Source organism: Gigantopelta aegis, chromosome 6 (assembly GCF_016097555.1).
Source record: "Gigantopelta aegis isolate Gae_Host chromosome 6, Gae_host_genome, whole genome shotgun sequence".
In the NCBI taxonomy this organism is placed as follows: Eukaryota; Metazoa; Mollusca; class Gastropoda; order Neomphalida; family Peltospiridae; genus Gigantopelta; species Gigantopelta aegis.
In genome coordinates, this window is record NC_054704.1 from 58,503,950 (window position 1) to 58,525,250 (window position 21,301).

General features: G+C 32.2%; 1 protein-coding gene across 1 annotated transcript in view; it reads right to left on the reverse strand.

The window, feature by feature from the left end:
• Positions 1–7,585: 7,585 nt before the first annotated feature.
• LOC121374647 (S-phase kinase-associated protein 2-like) overlaps positions 7,586–21,301 on the reverse strand; it is a 38,841-nt gene continuing 25,125 nt past the window's right edge. The window contains exons 7-11 of the mRNA XM_041501755.1: positions 14,631–14,765; positions 13,403–13,501; positions 12,566–12,693; positions 11,757–11,919; positions 7,586–10,230 (exon numbers count right to left, since the gene is read on the reverse strand). Of these exons, the coding sequence (XP_041357689.1) occupies positions 10,035–10,230; positions 11,757–11,919; positions 12,566–12,693; positions 13,403–13,501; positions 14,631–14,765 (721 nt within the window). The 3' untranslated portion in view covers positions 7,586–10,034. The remainder of the gene's footprint in view (positions 10,231–11,756; positions 11,920–12,565; positions 12,694–13,402; positions 13,502–14,630; positions 14,766–21,301) is intronic.

A 21,301-nucleotide genomic window follows, 5' to 3' on the forward strand; every position in this document is an offset into this window, starting at 1 on the left:
AACAAAAATAATTTGATTTGTCCCTAAATGTACTTTATTCAATCATCTTCATAATCACCATACCATTTATTAATGACATTTTGTAAAAATAATTTAATTACGGCAATGGTCCATAATTCAAAAACTAAAATTGCCGAGAGGGTTCACATGGATTTCACTCCATCATGGTTCAGTTAAGGTGATGCAATAGCTAGATTTGGTTTCCAACAATTAATGTCATTTTTATTTATTATCAATTTTTTGAGAAATAAGGTCCTTAAATCTGTGGCAGTATGCCTTTAACCTCTTTCTCAAGACTAGTATTGCTCAGCTCTCCCATTTTGTATATATCATCATACACTGTAAAATATATTTCTGGAACCCAATTGTTTTTATCCAATTTCATGGCCTTTAAAATGGATTCCACAATACAAAATAACAATTGTAGAATTAATTATTTGCACTCTGGATTTACTGTGGAATCTCCATATATAAGCTAACAATTATTTGTTTATCATGGGACCTTTAGGGGATGTTCAAATATTATGTAATGCAATTTTTGTCAAAATTAGACAAACTCCTCCCCACCCCTGCAATGCTAGACTGTACACCCCCAATATATTATGCAATGCTTGAAGTTACCCACCTCCCAATCATAGGTGTACAGGCTTCCATTTTTGGGGGGGGGGTGGGGTGGGATGGGCACTGGTTTTTGCCTGAATTAAATGAAAATGCCCGAATCTGGATAACATTTATTCATATTAGCAGTACTGCCAAACAGGAACCCAGTGGTAGAACTTGTTTGATGCAGTCAGCCGAGAATCGATCCCCATCGGTGGGCTTTGTTGCTCCATCCAGTGCACCACAATTGGTATAGCAAAGGTCGTGGTATGTGCTATCCTGTGTCGGATGGTGCATATAAGATCCCTTGCTACTAATGGAAAAATAGGTTTCCTCTTTAAGACTGTCGAAATTACCAACTATTTAACAGCTATATAGGATTACAAATGAATCAATACCAAATTTAAGCCCATCTCATAAGCTTATGCTCCCATTCGCAAACAAATTATAATTTTTACATATTACTTTGTGATTTGGGAATAGTGTTATGTAACACTACATCATGTTTGGACCTATATCCATCCACACTCCTCAATATATAGTTGTGAATTAAAATGTACATATTTAATATTACCTTTTCATTAAATTTTTCTCTAATATTGCAAATTATACCTACGGCCCAGATTTGTACAAGCAAAATTAAAAAGCTAACCCCAATCCCAAGTCACAAACAAGACAGTCATGAAAAATGTTTTGCATGATTTTATTTGTCAAACTGAGGAATGATTATGACAGTGAAAAATCATTCTTGCTTATCACACAGCACAATACATTTCATTAATAATACCATCTACATTCAACTACCATCTAATGAGCTACCTGGAATTAAAACCACAAAACACTCAACACAAAAGTAGTACAAGTCTTGAAATATTCCAAGCACACACACAAACTGTCACTGGTTAACTTTGTTGAGGCATCATGCACAGGTGTCGAACACAACATATAATTTAGAACTACATTTCGAACATATGGTCAACTAATGCAAACATGCAGTAGCATTTTGAAATACTTGGTAGCCTGCAATTTGAATGTAATAGGGTGGAAACCAGATGATCATGGCAAACTTGATATACTGAACACGGGCAAGTTCTCCAATATTAAAATACAATTATGAACACTAAACCTATAGTATTTGCACAAGACAACATGCTTTTTATTATACTTAATGCCTAACCCAGTTAAAGTTCAAGCATGCTGTTCTGGGCACATGATGCAGCTCCCTGTTCAGGACCGTGGTTTAATGGTTAGTAATATGTATTTTAAAAAACATGTCGAACATAGCTGTCTTTGCAAGATCATGATAAATAAAATAAAGCAGAATGAAATGATCAGTGTTTATCACACTTGTGTCCTAAGTGAAAATTATTTCACAAGGGACATACATTGAGTTTAATGTTCCATTTAATTGGCTATTTCCAAGGATGTGAAAGGAGCTGGAACATCATAAACTTGAAAACATGCAAACGAACCGTGTGTGGTCAACAGTATTAAACGTCATGTTTATGGGTTTTTTTTAAAAGACGAAATGGAAAAGTGCATTTACGCGTAGCTCTCACATCCATGTATTTCCATTGGTCTTTTCTTGAGGTAAATCTTAAAATCCAAAGTACAAGTGGTAAATCTTAAAATCCAAAGTACAAGTGGTAAATGCAACATGTGACATGTTGGATTTTTACTAAATTACCCAATAACATAATATGCTATTTTCTCAGAAAATATATTTTAAAAATTAAATTAAGTTTAAACTACGGGAAATATTATTCATTGCGGAAAAAGGTTCCTGTGGCCAAAATGCATGTATCATGCAGGGGTGAAGAATGTACTCTACTGCTCGCCAAATGAGAGTAAAAATTTTTTGGGACAAATAAAAAAAAATGCAAACTACCAATCTGATGGGCGATCTATCTTTTTCTGATTGGTTGTATTATAATTTTATTTATTTTGCATTGAATTCCAAACCATTCAAACAAACAGTTCAGAATGATGTTGAAATACACAACAATACATGCACCACAATGCCAATAGACAACTTCGGAGTTCCAAACTGCGCAAGCGTGACATTCCATAAAATGGTTTAAACTTATAGCGAAAACAGAACCATGGCAAAACGGCCCCAAACGAAATGGAACCAAATTGGACAAAACGAAACCAATCTATGGCTATATGACAAAAACGGAATAATAAAAAAAAATGTATGGCTAAAATGGTATCATTACAAGTTGTGAAGGTATCTTCAATAAAACAACAGCTATATTAATCATTTATGATTGTTTTATTGTTATGACTATATAGGGGAGGTATTAGCAGCTAACTAGAAGTCAGTGAAATGCAATCAATTTTACCAATGCATTGAAATGTCATTACAGCTAAAAATAAACACCAAACAAAACAAGGTATCATTCTCGCCATTACATTGAAGTGCCATTATAGCTAAATCAGTTTCATTTTCGCAAACAAAAATGGTTCCGTTTCGATACTGGTTCCGAGTCAGCCTAATTCCCAGAAAACGGCCTACTAAAGGTCAATAGTTCCTAAAAATGATTTGTTTATGCTGAAAGTATGTTGCCGGTATGTTTTGAATAGATTCTTCCATTAAATACTTGCAGGATATCACTTGAATTTTGTAAATCTGTATGAAAGAATATGTGAATAACGTTGTCTTGATCAGAATATTTCAACATGTATTGATTTGTCAATCAAGGTTTGGAGTTTGATTTCATTCGTTTGCCACATGATGTTGATAAACTTGCCAAGTGCCTTAATATTTTTAATCATTAAAAATATATATATATATATATATATATTAAAATATTGCTAAACAAAAGTATATTTTCTATAGGCTGGTGGATTAGTAGAAATTCTGGCAGGCTAGTATCTTTTAGTTGGTTCTGGTCCGGTGGGCTAGTAAAATATTTTCCATTTCTGCACCCCATGCTGTATTTATTTTATGTCTTGCCATGAAAAAAAAGAAAGAAAAAAATATTGTGTAATTCGATATTCCAGGTGTTCTGTCATTGCTACTCACACTTTATGCACGTTTTGGGTCACATACTCCTATTTAACATCATTGTCCTTATCATTCGATTGCAAAATGATTGTATGGCTTGTCATCACTCAGAAAAACATTTCTGGTGGTATTTGATTGTCATCAACTTAATATCATGCCTCGGAAAATGGACATCTTCTAGCGATTGGTATGCTTAAAGTTGGCATGTCACAAAACATTGTCGTTGGATGTTGTGGTGTTCTGATGAACACCATACAGTGCTTACATGTGACGTCATGTTTGCAAAATGCTTATACGAGGCTAGAACACCTATAGAATCATTTGGAAACCAGTCTGACATCCCAAAATTACCCGTAAGACCAATTAGTGGAAGAACTGTACGCAACCGGTCACATGATTACAAAAAAAAGAGACCATGACTGTTCAGCAATACGTTGTCCTATTCCATTATCAATGACAAATCAAGCATAGTGTAGACTGCACTTTAGGTTAAGAAGTCATGACTGGTTCACAAAAGGTTTTGATTTATTTAAAAAGTGCAAGTATTACTGAGATTTTAATGATACACAGGAACTTTTTTCCGTTAGTATATTTAATCCAGTTATGTGTCCACTAGGGGATAATAACTTCATGAGGCTTAAAATATTGTTCAGTAACCTTTTATCATGTGCTCATTTTCATTTTAAATGATATAAAAGTATCACAAGCACCCACTATAGTGTCTTCATTAATTTCAGTATCCTAATATGTGTATACAAGGGGATAAAGTTAAATAACATATAAAATATCTTTTCAAAATAAAGGGTTTTTTTTACGTTCAGCTTTTGTGATTATAAAACTTAATTTTAAAAACAATACAGGTTTGACAATATGGATAACACATTTTACCTAAAAATGATAACATCAGCATCAATACAGGATGTTACCAATCAGCTTGACTGCACTCATTGGACATGACTACCAGTAACCTGTTTGAGTATCTGAAATAATGACCAATTACCACCACAAACTACTTTACTTTACATGTTGTAACACTGGGTTAATCATCAAATTACAAGTCAAGATTCCCTTTAGTGTTGCCTTCATCTAACATTTCCACAATTATAAATGGGAGTGTCATTCATTCATATACAACTTTGACAGTTCCCAATCCCCCATTCAAATGTAAGTTACAAAAGTAAGCAGTATAAATTAGCTGTTTACAGTTTCCAGCTGCCAATAAGATAAATGCATCTGCAAATGAAATGACAGCTTGTGTCAAATTGTTAACTCCTACCCCAAATAAAAACATTGCTGATTGGCTGTTTCCTATCCTCACCACCCCATTTTATACAGCCCTGAGTGTTTACCTCACCACCCCATTTTAATACAGCCCTGAGTGTTTACCTCACCACCCCATTTTAATACAGCCCTGAGTGTTTACCTCACCACCCCATTTTAATACAGCCCTGAGTGTTTACAGAACTGTTCATTTTCAACCTTAAACAAAGAAAATTATGTACATAAATTTATCAATTATGCTTATGCTTGATCATGATTTCCTTGCATGATAATAAATAGTGATCATCAGTACATCTTTATATACATGGAAATGAAAACTGGACCATGATTGCATACCGGAAACATGTTTTAAAAATGTCAACATTTAATAAATTAGCTAAGGCACAGTTACTATAAAATGTATATATAATGTACCAGTAAAATGAAATGACCACCTAAAACAAATGATATATTTTATCAGTTTAAATACTGGACACAAACCAGAAACTGTAGTATATACAATAGAAGCAACTTTGACTAAACACCGCATTAAATATGTTCAACAAAATAACGAACAGAACTGGGAGAAACAGCAACAAAAGTTAATAAATTTTGTTTTTAAAAATATTAAAATCTAATTTATGCAAAACAACTTTTAACAGACAACAAGATCAGACAACCTATTCTGTACAATAATTTTCATTTAAACCATCTTGTCCAACAGTTATGAAAAACTAATGATAGGATTTGAGAACAAGTTTGTATCAAACACATTTTGTACATTTAGATTGGTTCTGTAATATCACTAACCGTATTCTTCTAAAAATAGTTTATTTAAAAAAAAAAAAAAAAAAAGGAAAAATAAATAAATAATAATATCCTTTCTTTTTTTTTTTACCATGATTATTGAACATGTCAATAAAAGTTCATGTACTATCATGGTATGAATATGTTTTTCAAAAAGTATCTAATCAGAAGAAAAACAATTTACCGTAGGTATCCTAACAATTTCTTTGTTAAATATATGTCATATAAATACAAATACACTACTGGTACTTAAAATCAAACGGACTCCATTATGATTATCAAACATTTTAACTGGATATGGGCGTTTACAACTCTTGAGAATTTACATGACAGTACCATACTTCCATAAGATTTATAAAGAATCCACTTGAATGTTATTATCGGTCAGACACTGAACGAAATTTAAATCATGTGATATTATTATTATTATTATAGATTGGTCTAAAAACTAACACAATGAAGACACAGTACATGTCCACATACCAATTCAAGGTTTGCAAACATCATTCAATCTTAATGTAACAAAATAAATGCAAACAAGTGCAGCAACAACAATTGCATATAAAATTTTCAAATGTAAACAAATTGAAAGTTACTTTAAAATTTTTAAAAAACAAATACAATATCATAAGAACAATTTCACAGGATAGTAGTGTTTCACCAACAGATGATAAAATTAATCAAATGTCTGCCCTATTCACACTACTTTGCATATTAAACTTATGAGTGAGGTGGATAATAGTTTTTTTCACCAACAGATGATAAAATTAATCAAATGTCTGCCCTATTCACACCACTTTGCATATTAAACTTATGAGTGAGGTTTGTGCAGAAACTAATGTTATAGAAATTAAGCCGTGAATAATGAGATATTTTAAAGACATTTCTACGCAATAGCTGATGTGTATTTTTGTGTTGGGGTATTGTTAAATATTAATTCATTCACTTTGAAGCTAATACGGAAAACCACACAAGTATTCTATCCATTATGCTGCCTAAATTTTTGTGTGTTGTTATGCTTCAGTTACACTGTAATCGCGAGGTCAGCCAGTTAGCTTCTATGACAAATATTACATTTTATTTCAAATATACCAGAAATGAAACAAAATATATGTTCTGACAAATAAAAAATATATATTTCCACAAAAATCATCTTTTATGACTTTGCAAAGATATTTCAAACAAACTGGATGAATATAAAAAATGATCAGAGGTTTTGTGTGCTATATTAATCTCCCAGTTTTACACTTATAGAATATTAAATGAGCTTCCATTTTATATCATGTTTATGTCCAGAGTGAAATAATGTTCAATTGTCATAAGCTTTAGTTCTTGTAAGGTGTGCCAATCATATAACGTTGAGGTGTTACATCCCACTTTATGTTCTAGTGTGATGTAAACCAAGATATTTTCAACTTTAGGGATAATAAACTTCTTTATCAATCAAATTCCACGACTTACATTACATTTTTTAAATAAGCTTTAAAAATATTGTTCGGTTATCATCAACATAATCTAATAATAATACATCTTTTTGTTATTTTAAATGGGAATATATATATTTTTTATTATCAGCTAATCTTTATTTTCAAGAACCCAACTTTACAGTTTCATTGACTTTCCATGCTTAGAAAATGTCCCAACTTACTGTATCATCAGGGCTTCTATATTATGGTAGCCCCACTCCCATGGCTAGTGATATTCAATGTTGGGCTAGTAAATAACTACTGTTGCCATGCCAGACGGCTAGTGAAAAATGATATTGTCTAATGTTGCAGTTAAGTCTATTTTGTAAATATGAATATCCTGCCCCCACCCCAACGTTAGTGTTTTTAAGCTCTACATTCCTCTTTAGGTGACATATTTGATTATTACTATATTTAGTAAAATTGTATTAACTTAAAGTAAAGTAAGGCTAGTGAATATTTAATTGTGGCTAGTAAATTTTTTAGATCACTGATTCCATGGCTAGTGGATTAAATTTTTTTTCTAGAAGCCCTGACTGTATCCGACGCTAACTAAACTCTCACACTGATGTTTGTAAGGATTAATACCCTCAATATCAAAGATACACTCCAAATTTTGCACAAGAAAAAAACGGAAAAAACCCCCCGAGAGCATTTTAGTCTGAATTATGCCATAAATCCAAGACGTTAATACAAATACAGTATTAAACAGACAAAAGGTTACCCATTTTTAAAATGCTTAGTACACGTTCCTCCTGTCTGATTTTACCAACCATACAGAATGTTTGAAATTATGTAATTAGCAGATTTTATAATAAATCATTCAGGTGAAGTTCTGCACATCAGTAATCCTTTTCAATGTAAAGGTTTTTCTCTCTTCCAATTAAAGATATCATGAAGTATATTACTGAACATTCATTCTATTGAAGATAACCTCACAAAAACAAACATTCTACTTTACACTAATATTCAAGCTATGTAATGTATGACTTTTTGCAAAGTGACTGCCATAAAATAAAATTGTCAACAAACAAATATTTGTGGCAATTGCAGATATATTACATTCTTCATGTCAAAAAGGATTGCTTCAGCGGTTCTAATAAAGAAATTTCAGCAAAAAATAAGCAGAATTTGTTTTACTAATCCACCTGACAAATACATCTACAAAGACTTGTCCACCAATATATTCAATTAAATGGACAATGTTTTTGATTGCTCAAAATGAAACTCTATTGAATATTTTTACTTATATACTGGACAACCACCAACATACATTTGTTTGTTCGAGCAGATTTTCACTTTTCAGAACAAATGAACAAGTGCTCATTTGAATTTTTGTCTTTTCAAAGTCTGAAATCTATTTCAGTCTTATAAGCAACATCCATTTTACTATTTGTAAGGTTATCTCCTGCAACCCCAACACACACAAATGGCTTGCAAAATATGAGACCATATCTTAAAACCTAGTTGTTAATAAAATCGAGAATGTGGCTGAAATTCCATATCATTCTCAAACTTAAAAGCTGCTATGTATTGGTAAATGTTCAACAAGATTTAAAAAGCCAGTAGCTGGCTGTAATGGGCTTAGTATTACATAAATGAAGTTTTCAAAATGTTTACAGAAACCAAACTACATCGATGAATGCCCACTTTGGGAATTCCATTCCAACAACTCTTAATAAAAACAGATGTAAACAAATTTATGTTTTAGTCTGAACTAGACAATCCAACAAAAAAGGTTATGACAAACCAAAGACAATGGCGATAAAATTGTAGTGTGCTAAATTAAGTAAATAAATATTAGTGAATATTTTATCCAAAAAATTATCCCTAAATGCTTAAGAAAAAAAAAAAGAAAAAAAAAGAAAGAGGATTCTATGTCATTGCTGAAAAATTAAGTACTGAATTTTTGAAGCTTGATTTTCTTACACAGATGTGTCAGGTTTTGTAAATATATGTAGTTACACATGTGTAAGACATAATTTCCCAAGTGTTTAAATTGATGGAAAATTACAGGTTTCCTCTTTTGTTATACTCTACTTGACCTCTAACTTTAGTATCCCTCTCCCCAATCATGTGCACCGAGTTGAACATCCTAAAAGACAACCAAATGGGCTGTATTTTTTTCTCTCAAGTGTTTAATAGTATTTTAATAATTCTCTAATGAGATTTCTTAAAATGGGCGAGTACAGCAATTTGATTAATTGTTGAGGTGTTTGGACCAATCCACAGACAGGGCAGGAGGATCTTTTATATGGAATAAGAAGAAACAAAAAAAGTGTCAAATTAAGAAATAAAATATCTTCACGGAATGGGAAATATCTGAGCATTAAATGAAACTTGACCTGTACAAAATTCCTAGATGAGTATCTGGAAATCACCACTGACTCTCTTTAAAGATTATCACAGTTACTTAGGGAATTGGTTGGAAGTTATGTTCTTGGTCCAACTGTTTCAATATAATATGTACATTATTTGAAAATAAGTCACCTTTTCAAATGTAAAAATGTAGTGATTAAATGCTTATTTTAAGAAAAGAAAATCTCAGCATGAAGGTTTGTGCTAAGAATATTCATAGGGACTTATTCGTTCACTTTGTTTTTAATTATTAATACATTATGTATATTTCAGTCTCAACTGAATTGTAAACATCTTTGTTCATGCTTGTGTAGTGTATATAATGTAATATACAATCATTAAAAACTAAAATTCTATCGTTCACCAGCGATGCTGTTGATCTCAAAACTTATTGTTTTGGTCTCTTCAAATGAATGAGTTTGACTATTTGAGATCTAATCAAAGTATCACGTAATTTCAGTACTGTTGCCTTAATATCACAACTTCACATTATTATTGAGAAATCACATTTACTAGTGGTATGGGCAGTGCAATCAAATAACATTATCTCTAACTCTGAGCCCCCATACGCTAGTTCTTCTGATACCGGTAGTGGGTCGTGCAATACTAGAGAAGGGAAATTTGTTAATCTCAATTCTAGTCATGCTTTTCTTCAGTTGCTCCAACAGTACTTCACGTAACATTCCAAACACATCAATAGCCAAAAGATTTGGAAGCTTGGCAAGTACTCTGAAAAAATATAACAAATATTTAAACACAAGATTATTTCCAACGTATTGTCATTTAATGCATGTCCATGTTACTGATAGCAAATTAAAACAAGCAGTACTGATAAAGCAATACATGTCCCCTACTGGGCAATTTCATTTTGAGGAACGTACACATTGGACGACTAAAACACTAATTAGTTAAAAAGTAAATAGAAATCGTAAAAGTTAATAATGGCTTCATTTAACCTATATATTTGTCTTGACAGAAATTGTGGAATGGCAGTACAAAGGCATGTGACAGACACTGACTTTTCAGTTAAAGGCAAATATTTATTCCACATGTAATTGCATTATTAGCAAACAATAGTTAAGAGAGTACTGCCATTATTTAACAACAAAACAGGAGGACATGTAAATAAAATGTCATATTCACCAAACATTTGCACTATGTGAAAACAAGGCTAATCAATGCTTGCTTTAGTGATTGGTATAAGCCTGAAAGTTATTCACATTTTCCAATCTTAAAAATCAAAGATAAATCTTTCTGTTTACACAGATCATTTGATAAAAATTTCTAGATTAATTTCATTAATGTAAGGAGAATCTGATACGTTGCCGGGTTTTTATGGTTGCTCCGCTATTGTAAATTCAGTAAGACAATGCAAACGGAAGCGTCATTCTTATATATGTAGGTACTAGTTTTGACAGAACACCAAATTGGTATGATACAGAGTTAGGTATGAACAAATAATACTAATAATAATCTCATTGATCTTGCAACCTACACCCATTACAACAGGTGTGGATCATTGTTTATTAAGCCTTCAAAGAGGTGCGATTATTTCATAACACTTTGGTGTCTAATTACTGCATTGTTTAAAAGGGGACCACAGGCAGACAGTAGAGCTAAGATCGCATGTTGGTGTAGACAGAACTAATTGTGACATAAGCTGTTCATATTCTTGAATTTGCATCCTAAACTGGTTTAGGCAGATTTATTCATAATATATTAACGGTAGCTGGAGGACTTTAAAACTGTGCTAGTTTACACATACCTGCTGTATTTTTCATTAACAAGGGATCATTTATATGCAGAGTAGTTAGTAAATCATATATCCAAACACAAATGACCAAAATATGTATTCCTTTAAAGGGACATTTCTGAGTTTGCTGCAATTTTAAAGATATTATCAACTAACAGACTTTTTGACGACTGTAATTACATATCAAATATATTTTTCTGCATAAAATATCAGTGGCTGTATATTAAACGTGTTTCTGATCGTTCTAATATTTGTACTAGGTTAAATTTTATTTTATTTCCTAAAAAGGATTTTTTCGTACGTACAAAATCCAATTTGGGCTTCTTGCGAATATTAAGACGACCAGCAACACCTTGAATATACAGACACTGATATTCTAAACAAGGAAATATATTTAGTATGTAAGTTTAATCATAGAAATATTTTATTAGTCGGAAACATCTTACAATGCAGCAAACTCGGGAATGTCCCTTTAACAGATTAGTTCATCACTATCACTTACGGTATTGTGAGTGGCATAATATGATAGCACCGACTGATAGCTAAATGTTCCAGCTGTGATAGGTTGTCTGCAACATGGTGCACAGTTGTGCAGGTCAGAGCTGTGGAATCACTAACATCCAGTTCCTTCAATTTGGGGCAGGCTTTACACAGCTGAAAAACATCTGAAAAAAAATGAGCTCATGCAGTTACAAAGTAACACAACTAGAAAAGTGTTTCTGTTGTCAAGATTTTGTTTTCTAACCCAGCTAATGCTGTATGGTAGGGGGTTGGGGACAGGAAGCATCTATACATTCTCACTTTTTAGATTATAAAGACAAAAAAACTAATCTGAAACATAAAATAGTCTCTCATTGATTTATGGATGAGGTTTAACCTACTTTCTCCTGAAGGAATAACAAACCAAAATGTAGAAGGATTTACAATATTTATAAAGTTAGAAATGAAATTATTCAGAATCAGTTTATAATTTATAGCAATCAGTATGAAGTCTTCAATCACCTACTAAAAATCAATGCCCAATGTGTATATAAAAAAATATATATATACCACAAAGCAAAAGCAAAAGTTAACTACTGCAATCCGACATCTTCCACTAAATGCAGTATTCACAGTACATAATGAACAAAAACTATCAACAAATTCAGTTACCCGGTAATAAATATGTACAGTCTGTCCAATACACAATGGATTTCAAAAAGCACTATGTATGAAGGATGTCATTATTGTTGTTGGTTTGATCTGGAGTGGTGGTTAGGAGTCAATATTTTATTAACATTTTGTGACATGGTTTTGGTTTTAGTAACATACCATCATCAGTGATATTTTGTCGACAACCACTAAGATTGAGTTTTGTCAGACTAGCAGGAAGACAGAGAACTAGGTACACAATGGTGTGACGTGGCAGAGATGTCCAAGACAGATTCAGTGACTCGAGGCTGAAAAACATAACAAACTGTTAATGCAAACTCCGTTATTATGATGAAAGTGTATTGGACACACCCAAATTGTAATAGTAACCATTTGCTTTAAATTTTATTACACATATGTATTTCTTAGGCTTTGTTTTCAATCTCTATAATTAAATAGTTTTTAAGTACTAAAGTACAAGCAATATTCCTATCTGCTGATTATCAACACTACAGTAAGATTTGAATCATATTTGTGAAATTATGTGGTTGTTTTATTTTAATCCTGTTGCATTACAATAGCCAGATTAAGATTCTTAAGGATTTATTTATTTACCTTTGTCTACAAGAGAGAAAATAAAATCAACAAATTGAGTTAAAGGGTCTGTCTTGAGTTTTCTTCCATTGTTTGCGACAAACAGAGCCTTTTAATGAAAATATATTAAATACACTTTGTTGAGAATATCAATGTCCGTATAATAAAAGGTGTTTGTAGTAGCCCAAACTGTATTACAAAGTAGAATAAAAAATGACTACTACAAACATATTAAAGCACACAACTGGACACACACTGGATATATAGATGTTGGTATTTTAAACAAGAAAATGGATTTAACATGTCATTTTAGTTTTCTAAAACAAACAATTGGAAACTTCTTAAAATGGTTACAAACTCAGGACATTGCCTTCAACATAACATACTCATCTAACTGGATGAAAAAATGGGCACAGTACTCACTTCTGACAGTTTGATGTAATTGGCACAAGACCATTGGCCGTGATTCCACGACACATACAAAGATTTAACGTCTGCAAATATTTGTTTTCGCCAATGTGACTGAAAAAAACCCAACCACAAAACATTTAAAAATAATTGCTAAGGATAATAAAATGAAAGAGTTTTAATGAAATAAACTACTTCAAAATGGGGATACTTTGTATACTTTGCATTAGTTATTTAAAATCATTTCGATTCAATCCTGAACTTTTATTGCAATTTCTTCATGATACTGAATTTTATTATAAATTTTAATATTACCTATCTGTGATATTTGTATTTATGCAGTTCTTTATACTGTTGTAATTTCACTGTTGCATTTTTATCTTGATGTTGATCACCTCATTATTTTTGCATTTACCATAGTTTGACACCCAATAGTAGATGTATTTTTTGTGCTGGGGTGTCAAACATCTATTCTATTCTATCTATCTAGTTATTTAAATGCTACCATTAATCAGTTATGAACAAAAACATTGTTTAGCACTGTGGTTATGTACAAATATTATGTAGGTAAAGTCTGCATCAGCAGCTTTTGACTCTACAGCAGCTTCTAATGTTTTAAATACTGTTACTAAGTAATTTTAAATGGAAGATGTTTCTTTACACCTATTTTGAAGTAAAATAAAAATTTAATTGTATTTATCTATATAAAAACAATATAGTCTTCTTCGAAGAGAACTGGCCTCAGTGGCGTCGTGGTTAGGCCATCGGTCTACAGGCTGGTAGGTACTGGGTTCAGATCCCAGTTGTGTTTTTTTAATCCAGATACAGACTCCAAACCCTGAGTGAGTGCTCCGCAAAGCTCAATGGGTAGGTGTAAACCACTTGCACCAACCAGTGTTCCATAACTGGTTCAACAAAGGCCATGGTTTGTGCTATCCTGCCTGTGGGAAGCGCAAATAAAAGATCTCTTGCTGCCTGTCGTAAAAGAGTAGACTATGTGGTGACAGCGGGTTTTCTCTAAAAAAACAGTGTCAGAATGACCATATGTTTGACGTCCAATAGCCGATGATAAGATAAAAAATCAATGTGCTTTAGTGGCGTCGTTAATTAAAACAAACTTTACTTTACTTTTCTTTGAAGAGATTTTTGGTAAATAAAAAAAACACCCACATCTTTCTTCTAAATATGCAATATTTACGAAAAAGAAATTTACCATGTTTTGGTTTTTTAACATACAACTCACCAGCAAATTGCTTCATTAACATCTGCATTTTCCAGACTTATTTTCCTCAAGTCACGACACACTGAAAACAGTTCCTCCAAGCTATTCATTGTTATGGTTGCCATACTAAGGTCAAGGTACTGAATTTTTGTTAATCTAAAATAAAAATAAAATGATTAAAAAAAACAACCAAAAACACATTTAATACCAGGACAACCCTATAAAGCTGGAGTAAAAACCCTAGCTAACCCTACACATAATAATAAAAAATATTTGTAGAGTAGTAATGTACAGGAGCCAATTTCACAAAACACCGTAAGTTTACGTCTGGATCTAGCAGCTATACCGGTCATAAAATTACATTTGTTTGACATGTATTACATGTAGAAAATTACATCATTAAGGAAGATGGAGCATTTTAAGGACAAAAGAAGACAATTCATATCTACTTCAAACTATATTTGTTGTACTGTTAGTACGGGGCTTGTAGATTTTTTTTTTTTAATCCACTAAGGTCAATGACAGTCACTTTTTGGACACTTGTTTTGGCTTCATACATAATAAATAAAACATATTCAATGGTATTTTTTTTTACTATATTTAACAAAAAGTACTTTTATTTCTTTCATCTTTTAAAACTTAAATTAATATTTTGTCCAGAATTATAAAAACTAAACAGCATTGTCTGTTTGTTATAGGATAATAGAAATCTGACAGGGGTCAAGGTTAGTAGATCAGTTTTTATGTTAGTGTGGCAAGCATTGTAATAATATAGCTAATTTTGCAGTTGAATGATGTCAGTATTCCAATGACATCACTTTGCATCTCCTTACAATAACCATAAACTGGGTACATGACGTTTCCATTTTAAGAATTCCAATGCAAAACTGTTGTTGAAAATATTTTGTTTGAACATTACTAATGCAGCTGAATATGTCTTACGAAAATCTGGTGATTAAAAAATTGTACCTTTTACGAAATATGGATTTCAAGTGAAATTACAGTAAGATATGCTATATTCATTGTGTACGAAGCCAAAAAAAAAGGGTGTGAAAAGTGACCGTTGTTGACAATAGTCCTACGACTTTGGAGTTCCAAACTGCGCATACAAGACATTGCAGAAACAGACCCAGTTAAAGGCCAATACTGCCTAGAAATGGCTTGTTTTACATTTAAAGTACATTGGTGGTGATTTTAAAATAGATTGTTCTGTAAATAAAGACATATATTTTGGTGAAATACTTGCGGAATGTCATATAAATATTGTATACTTATATGAATTAAATATGAAAAACGTTGGGTCTTCACTAGAATATTTACAAATTTATGCCTGTCTTAATAAAAGTTTTTGTCATATGACACCTAGAATAAATCTTTCTTGCTTCAGTATAACATTTGTCAATGGAGCTATTATGATGGGAGTTAGCTGGAGGGGTGGGGGGAGTCGGGGTCAGACAAACCCCCATTACCCACTGAGGCTTACAGTGCAATATTGGGTTATTCATATACACGAGTCTAGGAAAAATGAAGACAAAAAGGGTTTGCTAGGTTCATATAGTACACCACCTTCCGATCCAGATTACAATACGCCCATTAGCACTGGCGAAGCCGCGTGTGTGTGGTGCCAATAAAATCATGGTTATAATAATGCATGGGAATAAATTATTATTTAAGGATACCCTGATATCTACATTAGCAATAACACACAGACAGACAGAGACAGAGACAGAGACAGAGACACGGAGAGAGACAGAGACAGAGAGAGAGAGAGAGAGAGAGAGAGAGAGAGAGAGAGAAAGAGAGAAAGAGAGAGCTTTTACCAGGTATCTTCCATAGACGAGTTTGAATTGCACCCCACTGCAACCATATTCCACTGAATAACATAGCTGCAACATGATTACAGTACAGGCTCCCATTTTTGTTGGGGGGCAGACTGGTTTTTGCTCGAATTAGACAAATGCCTGAATCTGGGAACAACATTTATTCATATTACATTAAAGATACTGATATATGCTGGTAATATGAGATGCAGATAGCACATTTTAAAACTTCTACTAGGATTTCCTTGGCAGAGCTTTTCTTGTACAGTTGTCTAGTGTCTGTCCGTTGTCCGTCAACTTATATATATATATATATATATTCCCCCCAACCCCCCCCTACTAGTTTTGATTAGATATTTATAAAACTACGTACTTGTCTTTTTTGGGGACAATATCCACAAACTAGTAGGGCATATTTCTAACTTTTGAGTTTGTATTGAATGTTAAAACATTTACAGTTACATTTAACATGTATTTTCCAGGGTTGAAAATTAACATGAAAACCATGGTCGCCAGCAGGGCCAGTTGAAGAAAAATCTTATTGTACCTTCTCAAATTCAACTAGCCCTCCAATTTAACTGCACAGTGAAAATATAATGGTTATTATTCAACAATGTATATAGTCTGTTTGCGTCAAAAGGAAAACGATGAATTAGCATGTAACTTTATAATGAACAATGTTAAAATTCATATTAAAAAAAATATTATTAAGTTTTAAACCCATACTAATCCAAAACACATTAAAAAAAGAGAAGAAATCCATTATAAATAGAAATGTTTCTTTACAAATTACCATTAAATGATACTGATTAAATATGTTTAATACAGGGGTAAAGAAAAATGCTAGAACAACCAATTTATACACTTGAAGTGTCTCTGAAGTAATCGATAACGCAGTACAAAGAGACTAAAGCCTTAAAAGTAGAACTGCGTGTTTTAGTCAATTAGTCTGGGGGTAGCAGTCTTCTTTATGGCAATGCAAGAGGGATGAACTCTCCAGTAAAGGATTTCCTTGGGAGTGGCTGTCCTATAGACAAAGCACTAGATAAAGATTGATGGAATCATCCACTATTTTGCCAAATACCCATTCGAGATACTGCCCTGATGTCGTATTACGGTTTTGTCATTCAGATTACCTTGTATGTTCCATCAATTGCCGTAAAACCTGATTTAAACTATGCAGTTTTACAAATATTTTTATTATTTACACTGAACTTCCCCAAAAAAGTTATTTCAGATGGTATGGGTTTACTATTTTATAAATTAATGTTTTTATATGAATTTTATATTTACATAATTGACTTTTGGAATAATCCTTGGAGTAATGAAAAATTTCATTGTTAGTGGGAGTTAAAACTATAGGATAAATTTTGAATTTGTCCTAAAATATAGTAAGCTAATTAAATAGGATTAATTTGTACTGCAACATTTAATGTCAAAAAGTTACTAGGTCTACTAGATAATTATGGCATATCCAATTAATTCCAATAAGCTGACAACTTTAAAACACTATTCAAATGTCTGCAATACGTCTTGAGCTATATTTGTTTACAGCCCCAGACCAAAATCATAGAAGCCAAGACCGAGTCTGGTCAGTCTGGTGAGCTGTCAAAATATAGAACATGTTCTATACTACCATCTCCTGCCAGATCTGTAGTTCGTGCCAGCATAGACATGGTGTGTTTTGTTACATTGGTCATTTGATTTAGTTTCAGATTTAGATGACAAATATTTTCTGGGACAGTCTGCACAAAATAACAGATTTGTAGAGTTTTGGTTGAACATATCTGAAATTTGAGACAGTTTACACATATATATATATATGTACAGCGGGTGACTAAATTGGTTGTTTTTTTAAATCCCACTTTTTGAAGTTGAATAGCGGAACACGTATGCAGCGGTAGAACATTAAAATTTTGCAAATAAAAATTATGTTGTCTACTGTGTGTATTTTTTTTTTCATACACGACTTACTTTTAAAATTACACATAATACAAAATGTAATGTCAAAATATGCTATATGCCCTCAACATTTTTTGTTTGTACTAAAACATTGCTCGATTGTCCCATTATTTTCTTTTCTTATAACCCATTGTCTTTTTTTTTCTCTTTTTTTTGTAGAAAATCATTCACTTTTTTATTTCTTAGAGGTTTTTTTTGATCCGGAAAAACAGGACTATTGAATAAGCCATACGGTTGCAGTCGTGGGACATGAAAAGGAAATCTTAAAATATTGGGAGGCAAAATACATTCCTGAAGAAATAAAGAAGAGTATCTAAAAAAGAGAAAAGAAAACAAGAGAAAAATAAGTTGGACAATCGATTATTGTTTTTAGTAAATCTTGGTATAGCTGTTTTAATACCACGTTCTGAATCATGCGTTATTTTAAACACAAGCCATGTATCAAAATCAACTTTTTCTCATCAATGCACACTCCAAAGTGAGACAGTAGAGGTAGAGCAAATTCATACCACGATGAGTTGCTTTTGATGGACTTTTTGGAATTTATTTGTCTACAAAATAATGATAAAACCATAGCTGATTATATCTGTGCAGTCGATGCACATTTTCTCTGGGGGTTTTCTTATGATAAAAAACAACAAATTCAAATCAGGAAGTATCAGAATTCATTGCGCTAAACTGGAAATAATCGGAACTCTGAAGTGGTCTATTTGTACCAAAAATACTAGAAAGTAAAAAACAACAACAAAAAACCCCCAAATATGTCCAAGCACATTATACTCACTATTAATAGCTAACATGCAATTTGTATTATGTGTTTTTACAAGTGCAAATACCATTAATTATTCCAAATAAATTAATATATTTTATTTAGTGTACCACTGAAAAGAGCAAATTAATTAGTCTGCAAAACTGGGGCTGACTAATAAAAACATTATTTAATTATCTTAAATGCCAATTGCTATAATGTTATTTGCAAGTAAATAAAATATAATGTAACACTTTTTTTAAAATTATTATGTACTACCCTAGAAGATTGATACATTGTTTATAGATCAGTTTCATTACAAAATGTTAACATTATCAGCAATGGAAACTAATTTGGGAGTACTTAACTGGTGCAGTGTGTCCACAGACTCGAAATGAAAAAGCAGCCATGGGGGTGAGTTCAAGAGGGATGAGATGTCCCCCCTTTTTGTCTGTAAAATTTTTTGAAAAAAACCCCCAGATGCATTCTGACAGCATCAACAGAGAAATCAGTCCACAATCTATAAGATTTTAACAAGATTATTATTTAAATTATAACATAACATACACATGTTATACATAACATATATAGAGGATAATAAACGAATTACCAGTTATCAAATTTATGTCTCGAGTGAAATAATTTTCAGTTGTCACGAGCTTTAGCGAGTGACAAATGAAAATTCTTTCACGAGAGACAAATTTGATAATAACTGGTACCGAGTTTGTTATTCTATTTATTACCTCAGCTACTTTTTCTCTAAAAGCTTTTATTTTCGACACACATGCACGAAGGCCAACCTGTATAGGAACGATGTAAACCACTTTAAGCACTGTTCTGAGAATTACTATAACGTTGTAATTTAATTACATTCATAGATATTTAAAAAAACACAAGTTCTCTTTATTCTGCTTACAAATCTATAATGAATTGCATTAAAATGACATTTTGTTATTAATTTAACACCAAAAACAGAGACCCGTAAAGGCAAACTCTTTAAACTACATGACGTCATTTTGTGTGTTTGTCAAATCGTGATGACGTCATATTTAGTACCGACAAAGTCATTGGTTTGTAAGCGTCAAATTGTCCAATAGTATTGTTCGTTAGACCAATGCAGAATATTTCTCACTGAGAAAATATGGAAAATATTGCTGGGGTAATAAAAGTCTATATTTAATAGCTGTTTTATTTTATGAATGGCCTCCTCCTTTAGCCCTCATATCCATTCCATTCTCACCTACATGTACTTATTAACACCTATATGATACACAGTACATTATATTATTACCTTTTAAAACAGAACCAATATATCCAATGTACACCAGCAAGTAAATTACAACATAGTATATAATAATTATCTTGTTTTCCTATGTGACTACTAAATATTTACACTATTTATTGAAAGCCTAGTAATATGCTACATGAAAATCTGCAATGAATTAGAAATGGACTAATGTAAAGCTAATTGTAAAATTGGAAGAAAAATAAATCGTGTTATATTTGCACTTGCTGGTGTAGTCTAATAATTGGTTCACTAGACAATACACCTTTATAAACCAGTGTTTTATTGCAGAATGAGCTCAGTTTGACAGTATAAACGTCACTTGAATACAAGTACACACTCAACTGTGAGGAAATAAGCCAATAAAAATGCAGACAATCTCCTTTTTTCCAAAAAAGGAGAAAATAAAAGAGATTAGCAGCATCATGAAATAAAGGATTCTTTGAAATAAAGGAGACGTGGACACACTGTGGTGACTGTTTGCATTATGCCTACAGTTTGTTACTTAAAACAGCAAATCATTGAATACCAGTGTAAGCAACATGGCTACAGTATTTCTTAGAAATTGTTTTTGTCTGTTCAGCTCAGATATGAATAAAAAATTAAACTGGTAAGTAGATTAATTTTTTGATGGTATTTATTGCTGGTAATGAGATTGGTGAACAAAAATGGCAACATTAAATGGCAACATTTCTCCTGAGGACTGGGGATGTTTTTGAGTTGGGTTTTTATTTTTATTTTTTTAAAACTGGCCATCAGACATGGTGGAATGCACATTTTACTAGACCTATTGTAAACAAACACTCGCCATGGACATCGGGACTGCCATATTCTAGAAGTCCTGGTAAGTAGTAATAAGCATTGAGGTTAATCAGAT